Raw genomic sequence first — 16,783 nt, forward strand, 5'->3', positions numbered from 1 at the left:
ATGAATGTCATTCCTGTAGGAATAAGGAACAGTAACTGATGATGAGGATGCATTACGGTGACAGTGTCAGATAGTCTTTTTAACTAGCAAGCTGACAAAAGAAAAGGGAAAATGCTGGGGGGGGGGGGGGGGGGGGGGGCACGGAGAGAGAGATGCTGTTCCTCTCATTTCATATTACCTTCTGGAATGCTAGGGTGATGGGTTATCACTGAATCCTTCACAGAGCACTGAAAAGCACATGCAGTGGACAGCTGAGCAGAGTATTTCATATTTGTAAAAAGGGTTCTCATTTTTAGCATACATTTTATCTTTGGAGAAAATATGCCAATATCCTGTTTATATATTTTCGCCGAACTGCTTTGTGATGTGTGGTTCTGTATGTGCACTGATATGCTAGTGCTCAGCTCACAAATTAGAAGCAGAAAAGTTACTCTTTTTGACAGGGTGGAAGGGGCTCTATTGTGCTCTTTTGCAAGCCCTTTTATAAACCCTTTTCTGTATTTCTGAATTGAGTCGGTTCTGTTAATGCACTGCGAATCTTTGCCATGCTCATGAAGTATAAATAGAAACATTAACATTCACCTTAATTTAAGCATGATAGCAGCCTAATAGAAACTTTTTACCAGACTTCATTTATTTAATCAAGATCAGTAACTGGCATACATGGAAAATTATTTTTCACCGTAAATCTTAATCTGCTAAGTGGTAGAAAAGAAAACAAAACACATTTTGAGATTGACAAGAGGTTGCTGGCTTGTCATCAGCATTGGTAGTGATGTAATTTCTCTTTCTTTGTTATTTTCAAATTGTAGAATCCCAGGCTGGAAGGGATCTCAAGTATCATCTGGTCCAACCTCTGTCCAGCTGAATGTTAAAAGTGTCTTCCCTGGGGAGATTATTCCAATCACTGACTGTTCTCATAATGCAAAATTTCCCTCTGTGCCCAATTGGAGTCTCCTCAGGAGTAACTTGTACCCATTGCCCCTCATCTTTTCCATGTGACGCCATGTAAATAGGGACTCTCCATCTTCTTTGTAGCCACCCTTTAAATGCTGGAACATGGTGACGAGATCTCCCCTGAGCCTTCTTTTCTAAAGGCTGAACAAACCCAGTTCCCTCAGCTTTTCCTCATATGGCAACTTCCCAATCCTTGGATCATCTTTGTGGCTGTTCTCTGGACCCTCTCCAACCTGTTCGCATCTTTTTTCGCACAGCAGGGACCAAAACTGAACATAGTATTCCAGGTGTGACCGGGCAAGCACTGAGTAGATGTCGCTTCAAACCTTCATGGTTATAAAGTTAAATAATGAGCTTGAGTGGTCTTTTTGAAGCTAAATGAACACAAAACACATTTTCTTCAGTGATAACAGTCAGCTGCATTTCTTTCTAAAAAATGTCAATTTACAACCTGTGAGAGAGAATCCATTCCTAGCAGTTAGCTTGTATCGTGTCCTAAGCCTGCCTGTTTAGACTTAGAAATGTCATCTCTTTTTGTTTCAGTTGACACATATCTGTTCGGGACCAGTACGACAAATCTCAGTCCATTTTACTATTCTTATTTGACAACTCACTCCATTTGCCTTAACCTGTTTGCCTGTCGGTCACATAATCTTATATTAGACCAAAAGGGATTGTCTCTCTTCTTTTGTGTCTGTCATATTACAGTGATGAAGCTCTGTTGCCTGTAGTGCCATCACACTGGCAGAACTCCATGTTGTGGAGAAGAAGGGACAAGGAAAGAAAGAAAGAGAGAGAGAAAAAATAATTAAAAAAAAAAAGAAATAAATGGATAGTGTTTAGTTGGAGAGATGGAAATCAGACTTTTTATTAAGTGTTTTTTTCCATGCAGTGCACAGGAATTTAATCAAGCAACTGTTTTGCATTACTAAGACTTCACATGCTGTGCTGAAAACTTGCCATTAAATGTCTCCTTCTGGTCTTGAAAGCCTCTTATACGCACTTCTGAGACGTATCTATTCAAAGGTCATATTAATTGTTCAAAGCAATGTTTCAGCACTGGAATATAAAGTCGTAGAAAAAGAATAAGATTTTTATGCTAGAGTCTTTCAGATGTCATTGGAGTAGCAGATGGTATTGCTGATGTCGTGTGTAGTGGAAAGCCTAGATGATAGGAAAGCCTGGGTGAAAGACATTTCACGTTTTGATGTATTTCAGGTAGCTGGTAACTATTTGCAAAAGGAACAAATTTTATCAGGGGCTTGCTGTCAACCATGTAACTGTATAATCATGAAAAGTTCTTGTTGATTTGAAGTTCATGTCGGAGTCATCTTCCACTTCAATAAGTTCAGATGTGGTCAGACAAAGTTTGTAGAAATGTGCAAGTTAAACAGGAAAGCAGCTGAGGAGGGAAATGGAATCTGTTTATTGTTACATATTTATGTTGTAATTAGAGCTTTAATACTGAATTACACAGTTTTCACTTTGGCCAGACCTTATAATATATGACTGAAAGAGTATGTGTATTTATTGTGCCTGTAAAACATGATGTTTACGTAGAGAAAATTGAGTAATCATGTAATCCCGTAGTCCTCTACATATTGAAATGTTTATTTGAAATGCAGATTTTTTTTTTTTAAGAACAAACATGTAAAATATGGAACTTTGTAAGCAGGTGATAAGTTGTTTTTAATTATTAGAGTCCACTAAAAACTTTTAAAATGTTTGCAAGTTTCAAAAAAATGATCCACTATATTGTTATCTGCTGTTCTCCTAACTCCCATTCCTTGTTCTTATGTTGTTTATTTTTATCTGTCTGTATTTCCTTCTCAACAGTCCCCCATTTGTGACTTCTTTCACAACTCTTTTTCTCCACACATTAACCCAGAGCATTCTCCTACCTTGAGCTGACCTGCCTTTTGAAACAGTTGCTTATTTGACCTTTGATTGCATTATATCCTTTGCAGGTCTTTCCTCATGAAGTTTAGGGTCTTTACCCCATATTCTTTACTGTCTGCCCCCCACGCTCTATCTGCCAACAGCTTCGATTGCTCAGTGGTGTTCTGCTGTCTGTCCATCTCTGCTTCAGCTCTGGGCTCCTCTGGTCTGCCTGCTTCTCATCAGCCAGCTCCCTGCTGCCTTGCAACACTCGACAGTCTCTGCTCCTGCTTTTCATTGCTGAGCAACAGAGGAAAAGGCAACGTGGCCAAGATGACTTCTTTGATAGAGTTCTGCTTTCTTCTAATTTGGCTCTTTCCCTGGGCAGGCAGCTGTGGTCATTTCCATTCATCTTCTGTTCTTATGTCTATCAGTATTGATTTTACAGGGCTTTTATATTCCATGTTAACAGGAAAGCTTTTCTTTGCACATCAAACCCACACAAAGCCCATGTTCTCTGTTTTCGTGTATTGGTGAATATCCCCCATTCTAAACATTACCGAAAATTACATTTATGTTTTCTCTGTGGCATATATTATACATGCCTGAGTTAATTGTTTTAAGTTAAAACACCATAAGAAAATACTAAGAATAGCTTTAGGAATTTTTATTTTCTTTCATTTCTGCAGGAAATAATGACTTGCTTACCAGAGTACTACAAATGGACCCAATATCTCTTTCTTAAGCTTTTTGAAGCTGGGCTAGTGTATCAAAAAGAGGTAGGTACAAACTTTGACCTTTAATACTCTGCAAGTGCACTAACTCAAGTCACTCGTTATGTCAGTGGCACATTTCTGGATCATCCATTCACATTCATTAAGTGGATGGGTATTTATTGTGCTCTGTTGGTCTTAAATCACTGCAAAATGTAATGAACTTTTTCTATAACTGAATTTTATATATAGGTAAATTTTATATGTAACTAACTAACATGAATGGATATTGTAGTAAGTCAAATCAGAAAGGTTTGTTGTGAGTGATTTTCATTGAAGTGCAGGATCAGAATATAGCTGCTATTAGTTTACTTCATAGCTTTAGTATAGAATTTTCTTGCTCTTAACTTTCCTCTCGTGAAAACATGTAAGATAATGTGATCATGAGGAGTCTCTTCAGCAACAAGATCACTTAACTGTGTAACATAACGTAGCATAAGATAGTTGAAGATTATGTGCCTAACCATCCAGTTCTTGGACGCTGTTTGTGATCTCTAAAATACTACAGAAATATTAGATGCTATAAGACTATCACAGCTGCTTTTCTATTAGAGTACATTAAGAAAATATAGACCTTATCATATATTGTAAATAATGTATATCAGGCTATCTGAAAAGGGAAGGATTCAGTTAACTTCTTAAGCAGGAGGTAAAAGAAAGTGTTAAGTGAGCATTCCAAAGAACTCTCTGTATAGCCAGAGCAACACAGTTCCAAAATACCTGAACACCTGCACCTAAACAAAGCTGCAATTTAGTGAATGTTTCTAGCTTAAAATGGAAACTAAGATTTCTTAAATATGCTTTGATATTTCATTTGTATTTTATAGAAACCAGGAAACCCCATAGGATGTAATTAGGGATGAACTCTAATTATTCTCTGAACCCAGAGGAAGAGTTTGATGGTGAAAGGTGGCATTTGGAATGGCAGGGTGTTACTGAGCTGCTTCTGTTTCCATAGGCAAGATGTATTCAGAGACCTCAAACAACAGCCAGCAAAAAGATTCAATATTTGATATGTCCTAATATTCTGGGTTTGGGGAGTGGAGGGGGGGTGGGTGGGGAGTGGTTATGATTTTTTTTCCTGTGATTATTTTCTGTATTTGTAATAAATAAATTGAACCCCTAGCTTTGCCATACAAACTTATTTTTATCTGTAATTTTGCTTGACAAGTGATCCCAGGTGAATCTGAAAAGCACAAGGCCTGCTATTTTGTTAGAAGCAGTAATGATATACAAAACAAATTTTGCATGCAGCATCCCAGTACTATGGGATCCTGGAGGTGTTTGGGTACCAGTGATTGCATCTGCTTCTCTCTTAGAAGTTAAGGATCAGTTTGAGGACTTAAATCAGCATCTGTCAACCTGTAGGGGATGTAATCTCTGATGGATATAAACCGGTTACTTTTTGGCAGGAAACAGATGGCAGAGATAGCCCATAACCTGGGGTCCCTTCAAACAGTCATGTGTAATTAAAGCATATATTTATCCCATGTCTTCAGCCTATCTGCAGTATATATTGGGCAGTACTTTTGCACAGCTTGAAGTCTCCTGTCTTACAATTTCATTTTGGGTACGAGGAGATGATTCATAGTCTTACAGTGGTGAGAATAGTAATATATGTAGAGTGTTAGTCTAGTTAATGCTCTGTTCCAGGAGTGTGTCTGGCCAGAAATTACCCTGGTAGGGAGACACAGACTTAGTATGTCCTGGAGCTGAAATTAGTGAGAATTAACAATGTCTGTCTGGGTGCTGCAGCATCCCCAGAGGACATCTTTATTCACAGTAGCAAAATCCTCTCTCTTCTTCCTGCAATACCGATCTAGTTAATGTACTGTAGAGGTTATTGACCTGGCCAGTTGTGGGTGTCTTATTTAGATTGAGATTAATTTCTATCTAGACTCTCTTGATTATTTTTATTAGGTATCTGTAGACTGTAGTGGAACTATAGACACCAAACCTGGAGATAGATACTTACACTTAGATACCTGAAGTTAGATGTGATGGGTCCTATCTTAAAAGCATATGATCTACATTGTTGTAGTGAGGAGATCTAATTTGTGGTGTCTATACACTTTTGTGCTGAGCTCTCTTTGTGTAGATGACATTTAGCAGCTTCCTGGGGCCAGAGTTTCAGAGGCTGTCATTGTCAAGAAGTTACCTCTGTGAGGTACAAGTAGGAGCTAAGGATTTAATTTATTATCCACATTCTGGATATTAGTCAAAAGTCTGTGAGAGAAGGAGGAACAAACCGCAACTCGAAAAATTCACAGACAAGAACTTTCAGCTACAGATTTCTTAAATGCATATTTGCTCTGGTTTGCATTCATTATTTGTAACAGGAAGATTTATCTAAATAAATAAAGAATGTTATGCTAAATAATTATACTCACATAGATCAGTTTAGTTACCTTCTGAAATTTTAATCATAAATATGGTCCAATATCATCAAAAGAGAAACAGTATTTTTTCTCAACTTTGAGCCATAGCTAATTTAATACAAGCATACACTAATACTGCTTATGCAGCTGGAATTTTATTGTTTCTTAATATTATCTGACATATCTCTCTCTAACTGTTATTTTAACTTTGTAGTGATGCAGGTTTTTTTCAGAACATTTAAAAGATAATTACTTTAGAGCCAACTTCAAAATGTGTTGTATCATTACTGAAGAAGTTGTGTATTCTGAAAGTTTAGAAAATAGATCTGCAATAGTCGAATATATTGATTGCTTTTAGTTTCCCAGTGAATTTTCAGGAGCCTTTTATAAAAACCAGTGTGGTGTTATTGGTAGGTAACAAATAAAAGGTAGGCAAACAAAAAACATTAAATTCCAGTGTCACACTGAATTCACACAAGCTTCATTTGAAAGGGAGTTGTTTTTTATCAAAGAATGACTTTCATTCATTATATACAATAAATGTGGTATAAAACAATGTAGGTAATCAGACTTTGTCCATGCACACAGACATACCACACACTGGTAACAAAACCAGTGTCAGTATTCCTAAGGAAGAAGATCAATGCATCTGCCTTTCTGCTGTCCTCGCTGTAAGATTTGTAAAATGGTTGTGATATTTACTATTTCTAAGAATATATAGCCTATTTAAAACTAAACAACATCAGTTGTTTGGAGACTGGGGCATTTCAGAAGGTGATCAGTGATAGATAAAATGTAAAGTGAGTAACAGAAGGACAGTGATTAGTTTTTAGATAGAGATACTAAGTCCTACCCGTACCCGGAGAATGCATTTCAGTTTTTGAAATTATGTTTAATGTTGTTGTGGTTCAACCCAGCTAAACACCACACACAGGCATTTGTTCACTCCCCACCCCCGACAGGCTGAAAAGTCCTGGACTTGGTATAAACATTACTTAGCAACAACCAAAACATCCCTGTATTATCAATGTCTTTCTCATACTGAATCCAAAATGCAGTGCTATACCATCTACTAGGAAGAAAATTAACTCTGTCCCACCTGAACACTATAGAGCTGGAGCTACTGTTTTTTCAGTCAGGCTGATTCAACTTTGATTTCGCTTGAATACTAAATAACACTCATAAAATGGATTACTCTATTGCTTTTTTTCTTTCTGGAATGACTCTCTAGATTCTTTTGTGGACTTATATCTTTTATGAAAACTGATGAGCTAAATTGTTCAATTCTGGGTGGGAGGGGAAGAATTTGATTATTTATTTATTTTTTTACTTTCTCCCCAGTATGTTATGTCTGGTATTTCAATTAGCCCCCCAAAAGCAAGGTTTGTAGAGTTGAACACCAACATTTATGTCACTTTAAATCTTCTCTAATGTATTTGTGTTGATAAGGAAAAATGATTCCAAAAGCAATTCACACAGTTGACAAGCTGTGTGCAGAAATGTCAAGTATTTTACTTGAAATGTAGTTGACCACTGTAATACTTCTTTGTGATTCTGTCCCCCGAAGTTGGAGATCCTTGGTTATCCATCCCCCTCAGTCCGACTCAACACTTTTGAGCATAGTGGTGGACAAGCTTTTAACCATCAGATTGTGTAGTTTGCCATATAGTCAGTTGGAAGATGTACCTATTTAATATTATAATAAATGTCAGCCTGTACAGTTGGCATAATCAATCAAGGCAAATGCTCCCAACCGCATTCTTCAGGTTTTTGAGTTCTGAGAAGATGAGTATCCAAAACACCTTCAGTAGAGTCCATGCCACTGGTTCAAATGAGTGTCATCAAAATGTAGAAAACTCAGGGGCCCAGGAATGTTTCTGGGTAATTCTTTTGGTGTCTGAAAAGTAAGATTCTGATTTTGAAATAGCTGCTGAAAATATTTTTTTTTCCTGAAACTTTTTTTAGGCTTTGGTTAATTGGGATCCAGTGGATCAGACCGTTCTAGCTAACGAACAAGTGGATGACAATGGTTGTTCATGGCGTTCAGGAGCTAAAGTGGAACAGAAATACCTCAAACAGTGGTTTATCAAAACCACTGCTTATGCAAAGGTATGAGAATACAGTTTTTGGAAACTTTGATAGCACTTAAAAGAGGCAACTTTTCATCCAGAAATATTCATCAAGCTGAATGTGGTCTTTTATGTATGCATGCTTGTGTAATACATAATAAGATAATAATATACGTGATCTACACCTGTGTATGTGTGCATATAAGAAGCTGTTATAGAAGTGAAAAGAAAGACTTTGGGAATAAGAATTTAAGTATTTGGTGTGGGATTAACATTTGAAGAAATCTAAAAGCATAAATTAGAGGTGAATTAATGAATTCTGCATCATATTTTGAGTGTACAGCTATGCAATCTTTTGAACTAAAAACTTGTTTGTCTGTCGACCTGTTGGTCTAGCAGGCATGAGTATAAGCAGTGGAGTACATTCTCTCACCTAGCATTCATTTCAACATGTGTCTGAAATGGACATTCTTTATGATTAACTGTTCTTTACTGAAGATTCATCTGTATCTTCGATTCTACTTCATGTTCTACTGTGTTTGACTATCTCCAACTTTAAAAATATTTTCAAGTTATTTAGACATCTTTTTTTGTTATAAGCTCAAATTTTGATTGGGATGGGAGAACATAGCTTCCACAACTAGGAGTTCTTCAACAAAATTGTATTGGCTTTATGCTCTCTAAAATTAAAGGATAGAATTCCTGTTTTTTCTGAGTGATTTTTTTTATTCCATCCAAGTGCTCTGTGTATTTGGACTTCAAATACAGATTGAGAAAATTATTCCAAATAAAATATTAAAAATTCATCTTTGACCCTCCTTCTGAGCCTCAGACTCAGAAAACCAAATTTCCACCATCATCCAGGGAGAAAAATTCCAGGTCTCACTCTAGGTTTCACTCTAGGATAATAAAGAGAAAAACCTTAGATATCACAGAATCACAGAATGTTAGGGATTAGAAGGGACCTCAAAAGATCATCTAGTCCTGTCTCACGCTTTAATTCCTCTTATTTAAAGACAATATTTGAGATGCGTGTTTTCTGATTCTGCTGCCTGTTCTGACAGTAAGGAGGGAACATTTGCTAGAGCTGAAGGAAAAATTGAGCGTGTCTGCATGATCACAAAATGATCACAACCTTCTGAGCTTTTTCTTGGTGCTCCTGTCACCAGATGTCATAATGACCTTTGGGATATTTCAGGGTCTTCCCAAACTCACTGTTTCTCTTAGTTTGAGGCTGGAGGTTCACTAGAGTTTCTACCTTTACTAATACACCTTTTGTCTATTGTTATAGAGGTTATAGGAAATAATGACTGGTATTTCTGGGCTGTATCCATGCTTGCAGCAAATCACTGTTCATTCATCTCCCTCTAAGAGGAGTGAATCAGCCTTGAAGTTTTACTCATGAAGACCAGAAGACAAAACTGAGGAGCTTTTCAGTAACCTTGAAAACACCCTTGACTCATGGTATTATTACGTCTTGGTCAATATCCACCCTTCTCTAGGGAGTAGGATTAATCTTTGTCTTTAGTCCCTGTCATGTAATTGCAGGAAAGGCATCAGCTCTTGAGGTGATCAGGTCTCCCACTTGTCATTCTCCATTAAGTCGGCTCAGTTGATGTCAAGAAGGAACTTGTGCCTTCACAACAACCCCTCATCTTCCCCCCGAAAGATGTCACCTCAAGAAACTGCCACATCCCCTACCTGCATGAAGGACAAAAGTGCAAATGACCCTTGTTTCTTAACATCTTAATGGCACCATGAAGGAGAGCTTCTTGTACTTTTTATTTGGGGATATTCATTTATACCAACCTCTACAAAACCTTTAAGCATTACTACAGAGGATGATTGCGTACTCTACAGATCTCTGTAAAAGTTTCCCTATAGTTTGTTCTGTACTTGATTGACATCATAGGGTCTGTGCTAGCTGATACAACCAGGCTGATAAATGATGCCATATTGCTCCCAGCTCAAGTGCTTTGGCAAGCATTGCCTTCATGTGCTCTCACTTCTTGTATAGTGACAGATGCTACCAAGCATCAGCAGGTGGTTTGGATTTTCCTTTTTACTCACCCTCCACTGACTCCTGATTTTGTTGCTGTGGTTCTGGCACATTTTAAAGAGTCTCACTCTGCTTCTTTTGGCAAGGGCTTTAAACATTTGGTTGTAGAGGGGCAAAAAATAACTTTTTTTTTTTTTTTTCCCAGCATTCAAATAAGAGTAGCAGATCACCTCTGCTATTCCAAATCCGCTATCTGATATTAGATGGATTTCATGCTTTGGAAAATTAAGACAAATAAATGCCCTTTTTTGGTACTTAATTTTTTCTTTCCAGGTGCAAGAGGCTGGATAACATAGTATGTTGTGTCTTACCTTCTGAAGAAGACTGTCTTGGCCATACAGCTCTGAATGGTCAATGAACTGCAAGCCACAATTGAAGATTGTCCTTCAGAGGGAGACAGTCTCTGAGCCAACTCTGGCCCAAGTACTTGAATCTCTTAGAGACTATGTGCCCACACAGGCACAACCAGGAAGATTCACAAAAGCATTTTGACAGATGCCAAATTAAAACTTTGGCTCCTGTTTCTGAATATCTTGATGAACTATCCTTGAAACTCAACTGTGTAAACATTTCTTTATTCCTTACAGTAGTCATTTCAGTACTTTTCAAGGAATGGTAAGAGACATGAGTCCTTCCTTCTCTATCTGTTTCTTTTGTAAATTTTTTTTTTTGATCCAGGCTGTTTACAGTTGATCTGAATCCATGTTGTCCTAAATACCATAGTGTTGAACACCATGGTTACAGCAGTCGCTCTTCCTAGCCTATTCCTCAAGCCTTCTTTCCCACCTCTTTTCAAAAGGCCTTGCTAGACCAGGCTTTATTGAGAGACGTTCATTTAACTTTTTCATTTACAGAGCATCTTAGAGCAGAGGGTCTAGATTTTACAGACTAGTCCTAATTGGTGTGGAGGATAGGGGCATCTCTTTAAGAAGCCAAAGATTTTTAATCACTAACATGATTTTAGGATGATAACATTAGTGGTGCAAATAACTTCACTTCTGCAAGGGGGATTATGTCATGTCTCATGATCCTGAATACACCCATTTCCATAAAGAGATTTTCTTGGCTTACATCGTGGACCAGAACCACTGCCAGCAAAACTTCCTTTTCTCGAAAGTCTTTGCTGTTCAGACATTTCGGATATCAGTGCTTCTAATGATAAATGAGTACAACAATTAGATTTGTTATTTATATCACTTCCCTTTTTCGGTTGTTTGGGGCTTGCCATGAATGTGCGTGTAGTACCTTCTCTGCAGTTATTTTCAGGCACCTGAAGGCTCAGGATGCTACCACAATAGAGAACACTTTTATTCAAGCTAGGCTTAGATGGTGGAGATTATTTATGATACTCCCTATGCCACATTCCTGTAAATGGGAAATCTGGGAGGACATTATAAAGACTGTCTTTAATGGCACTGGGGATTTCAAATCTATGGTCAACTTTTTTTGTGTTAAGAAAGCAACAGATATAGAACTTCGCTCTTCCAGACCTTGTCTGGCCCTGAGGTCTTTATTCCCCATTTCTGAGTCAATTGCCCATTGAACATTTTTGTCTACTTCTGCTTCTTTTGAAGGTGTCCAGAAAGTTAAGGCAAGATGGTGCCAGATTGGTGTGGTCAAAATAATTCTGATCTGAAGACGTATGTTTTCTGTCACTATAGAGCAGCTTTTAGGTCTTTGAGCCATACTGCCAGAATTCGTATCGGAACTCACCTGGCCCTCTATTTCCTGTATCCCACAGCTTGCACAAGTTCATGGGTACAGAGCAGATTTATTCCTTCCTTGTGTTAGATGTTCTTCCTATGATAAGTTTGGGAAAAGGTAGAGAGCCAGGTGGATCGGGATCTCAGGGAGTTGTATGGCTGGATTTCTTTCATCCACTAAACTTTTGCTACTTTTTAATTCAAAATTAAAAAATGGGAGGTGCTAAGTTATAGTCTGATATTAAGTTGGGGAAAGATTTTTATTTTTTTTCCCACTTTGGGTACTTTTAGATTTAGAAGGTTAATATTCTTTAAGTATGTTCTACTCCCACTCAGCTTTCTTCAGAGAGGCCTTTATCCAGTTCTGGTATCTCATGGGGGAAGCCATTTGATTTTGGTCACCTTTTGCTTGCACCTTCAGCGGTCACTTATTTCTTCTCAAAAGTTTACAGAAAATCAAGACCAAATATCAGAGAGCTCTACCTTCTGTGCCCTTTTTCTGCAACAAGACTCTCTGCAAATATATTTCCTATTCTTCCAGAAGTTAAGTTGACAGAGTTGGAAAGCATGTTGAAAAAAAGCTTTATTTCTGGTAACTAACTCCTTTCCTGTGTGGCTTAGAGGAAAATGTGAGTTTTTATTTCATAACCATGGTTCATCGGCAAGGTTCCATTTAAAATACATTAATGAATTTGCCATCCCTTAATTCTTCATGCAAATTACCAGCTGGCAATAATCCACAAATTATTTTATTGTAACTGTTCAACATATTTATACTGCATATCAATGATCTTTCTAGACACCTGTGTTCCTCACTTTCACCCATTTATCATTTTATGTTTTCTCCTGCACACTCTATTCTTTAGATTTCTGTTGTGTCCAGAGGAATCATCTGTGGATTTGCTTTGATTTCTTTATTGTTACTGCACCAGCTCATTGTCCTTTCTTGAAATAAAAAATGCTAACAAAGGAGTGTTTGCTCACGTGGCAATTTAGCATTGGCAATGAACTTTTTTCAAAGGGCAAAAATACTGACCATGCTTTAAACACTTAGCAAATAACATTTTGGTTATGTAAAGTAATAAAGTAATTGTGACCTATTTTTTAAACTGTGAAGTACATATGAAATGGTCTAGCAGCTTTATGGAGTTTTAAGAACATTTTAAATGTCATTTTTCTTCTGACAGATTTCTTTGATAAAAGTATAATGCCTTAACTGATGACATTATTATTCAAATTGTTGTCTGTGCATTTGAGATGTTTAAGCTAAAACATTTAGTTGCTATGGCTACCCAGCTGAATCTGTAGGCAGATTCACTGGAAAAATCTAGCTGTAAATATGATTATTTTCTGTGTGTACCTGTGAATTGCTCCTATGGTTTTTATGCGTGGTCAACTGAGTCCTCAAACCAGAATCTGTAAGGTTAGTCTTTGCGTAGTCCATGTTTTTCCTAAATTAATTTTATACAACATCTTTTCATATTTTACTTTTCAGAAATGACCTAAATAACCAGAAAATAATCTTTATTTGAGCCAAATAAAGTAGAAGCAACTTTGAAACTTCAAGTTTTTACTTAAATCATCTCCCTTTTTTGCACAACAATAAGATAGCATATGTATGTTTAATTTAAATACTAAGGAAAGTGACAGGGCCTAGAAAATTCTACCACTCTAATTTACAGTTGCCATACAGATAAGTAGTACTTTTTCTTAGTTTGTTGTGGTTTTTTGTTTGTTTGTAGGGTTTTTTTGTACAGGTATTTAGAGAAAAATTCTTCTCCTATTCCATGGGGTGCAGGAACTGAGATGTTTAGTACGGTGCTGACCCTGTGAAGGGAAAACAGCAAATGATCTACTAGTTCTTCTACAGCTTTTCTCTGGGTTTGCACTGCATCTGACAGCCCCTTTGTCTGGTCTGAATAGATTTGGAATTATTTCACATAATCGTGTTTTGCTTGTTTTCTTTTAATTTTCTATTCCTGAGATATTAATCAGAATGGTAATGAAACTGAAGTACTGCATTTTAGGATGTTAAGAATCTTGACAGTATTTTGGATTTCATAACATAAGGTAATGCCTCGTCATTGAGGCAAATAGAAATTCTGTCTCTTTTGTTTTTCATGCTTTATGTGTGATTTTTTCACTTCCCACACTTGGGCTCTTGCCCACAGTTGTCTTCCAACAGAATGGGCCTTATAAACCTCACTTTGAAACTTTTCCTCTCAAGTCAGGCTGAGAGCTTTCTCCTGGACAGGAACCAAGAACACTCCACAGCTTGCTTAATGCTTCATTAATAAAGAAATATCACCTTGGCAAGACAGAAAATTGTTTGTGGGTATTCAGACCAGGCTGATATTTTCACCTTAGTTTAAATGCAGCATCTCATTTGGTGCTACAGCAATATACATTGACGTTCCTGTTGGTATAAGATTAATCAGGACAGTGAATGCTCAGTACTACTATTAATATAAGTGATAACAAATGTTTTAAAGAGCTTTTATATTTATGAAATCAATTGCTTATTTATCCCAAAGATAGGCTTAATTATATTGGAAAGGGAATATCTTCTCTTGGGCAACTGAAAACAATGCGAACAGCTCTGGAGAGCAAATCTGGAGAAGAGCACTGGCTTTACATTTTGCTTTTGAGGAATCATTTCTTTGCCCCTGTTCTATGTAATCAAACCAGAGGTTTGTGTTTGACCATATAATTATAGGGTAAAGAAAGGGGAAAACTGCTGACAGTTCAGACATGTAAGAGAAAGAATTTGACATATACACGGTATCCATGCTATTGCTCCTTTTTAACATACATTTTCAGTACACTTGACACGTGGGAAATGAGTCAACAGTGACCTAGGATAGTACAGGCAGAAACTAATGAAGGTAAAACAAACAAACAAACAAACAAAACCCAACAAACAAGAAGAGATTAAATACCATCAGAAGCTGTACTGCATAATCACAGTTGGAACTGTGCAGAAGAGTGCAAAATAAAACAGTGGGCAGCGTAACTTTAACTTCCTGTACTTTAATTAATATATTAAGTTGTATTAAATTATTTTTGTGCAATCTTTAGTTTATATTTGGTTACTTTTTTGGGAGCTTGATCAAATGAAGTGAATAATTTAATTTGAATCCAAACAGATCTTGAATATATATTTGATTCTTCCTCAGAAGCAAAGCTTTTAAATTGTATGTTAATTTAGTAGAAGACAATTTTATTTTGCTAATGAATTAAATGCTTTTGAAATGAAGCCTTTTGCTGACCTTTTTATTTCAGTCTTCTTGTCATGGTAAAAATTCGTCAAACTTCATTAAAGTGTCTTGATTGAAAATAAAAGTAAACATTTGGCTTTATAGCTTATATTTAGATTTTTCACTTTATTTCATTTACTGTCATAGAAGAGTTGAAACACTCTCACTAAGTATGAAATTAGTGGCAGGCATTGATCATACTAAAAATTTTAGTTCCCAAAGTGAGAGTGTGAATTTTTTAGGTGCTTTGCAGAATCCTCCCTCTTTGAACTACAAGCAGGGAGACTTTTGGAGTTGAGATACTCTTGGTAAATTATAAAGCACTTCTCTTCTTTGATTAGATGGACCTTTTTCTGTCTGAAGATTACTGAACTGAAGTTATGTTTCTGTATGAATCTTGAACAGACTAAACACCTGGATATGTGAGATGAGTTTTCCACTTGCTTTACTTCTAGTTTCAGACTTGGTCATCATTGTCTGTGGTGAATTTTCACCAAACTCATCTTGATTTTGTGACTATCTGATCAGCTCAGCTAGTTGAGTTTCATCTTCTATGTATGACAGAATTTTCTAGGTATTCTGAAAGAGTAAAGCAGTGAAACATTAGTTTATCTTGAATCTTCAGCTTCTCCAGCACTTATATCAAACTTTCCTAAAAGATGTAAGAGTCTTGAAGTAATTCTCATCCCTAAACATAGCTTTGATTTGTTTAGTTTTTTCCTGAGTCTGTCTGTCTTCAGATCTCAAAGACTGGCAAAACATACTTATGCTTTACCTTGACTTGTGTTTAATTAAGATGGGAGTAATTTCTCCTGTAATTAGACATTTGCATTTGAAGTTTTCTTGTCTCTTCCTGAGCTGTGAAAAATGAAAGTAGAAAGACTCTGCTATCTAATTTTTCCAAGTTTCTCACTATGAGATTATCACTCACTGCTTACTGGATTGTAATACTGCTGTTGTTCTTTGTCCCTTGCAGAATCCAGCATGGTTTTACTTTTGTTTATTAGCTTGTGTGCTGGGAATCTTCTTGTTGATTATCTTTTCTGTGTTCCCTGGTTAACAAACTTGTGGCACCAATGACTAGGAGTTATGTACATACCTTTAAGGGTCAGGATTTTTGTTTCAGGAATCATATCAGTAATTGCAAAATAATAATTGGAGCAAAATTCGTACGACTGCTTTAATGATTCAGAGGATGTTTTATCAAACATGGCAGTGATTTTAAAAAAGAACATGGAAGCAAAATGAATGGAGGTACTATTTAACTTTTCAAATAGTAGGTTTTTTAAAAGGATTTCTCTTAAGCAATTTTTTAAAACTTCCTAATTTGCACAGATGAATTTTGAATGTTCAAGTGCATTTGTGTGTGTAATAATTAATGTGTTTTTCTACTTTCCTGTTTGTGAGTATCCTAAGTTAATTTACTATACAGAAACACTCTTAACATGTTAGCGGTATACATAATGTATATTTTTGCCTCTATAGCACTATGTAAAGTTTCTGTGGTTTACATGTTGTTTGTTTTCTACTTCACTTGCCCTTTGTAGCCTTGACAAGAAAGCAAAAGTGTGTTAAGTACAAAGAACAGAGAATCATAATTCCATACTGAAATTTTTTTGTGTGTTTTTTTTTTTTTTTTTTTTTTGTGGTGATGGTGGTTTGTTTGTTTGTTTGTTTTTACTTGTTGGTTTTTGTTTGTTTGGGTTTTT

At 36.5% G+C, this 16,783-nt stretch overlaps 1 protein-coding gene across 1 annotated transcript in view; it reads left to right on the plus strand.

Annotated features, from left to right (window-relative positions):
- Positions 1-16,783, plus strand: part of LARS2 (leucyl-tRNA synthetase 2, mitochondrial) — an 88,397-nt gene that overhangs the window by 23,746 nt on the left and 47,868 nt on the right. Inside the window, exons 6-7 of the mRNA XM_082044819.1 lie at positions 3,525-3,614; positions 7,952-8,095. Of these exons, the coding sequence (XP_081900945.1) occupies positions 3,525-3,614; positions 7,952-8,095 (234 nt within the window). The remainder of the gene's footprint in view (positions 1-3,524; positions 3,615-7,951; positions 8,096-16,783) is intronic.

Source organism: Streptopelia decaocto (genome assembly GCF_964273445.1).
Source record: "Streptopelia decaocto genome assembly, chromosome: 2".
Classification (NCBI taxonomy): domain Eukaryota; kingdom Metazoa; phylum Chordata; class Aves; order Columbiformes; family Columbidae; genus Streptopelia; species Streptopelia decaocto.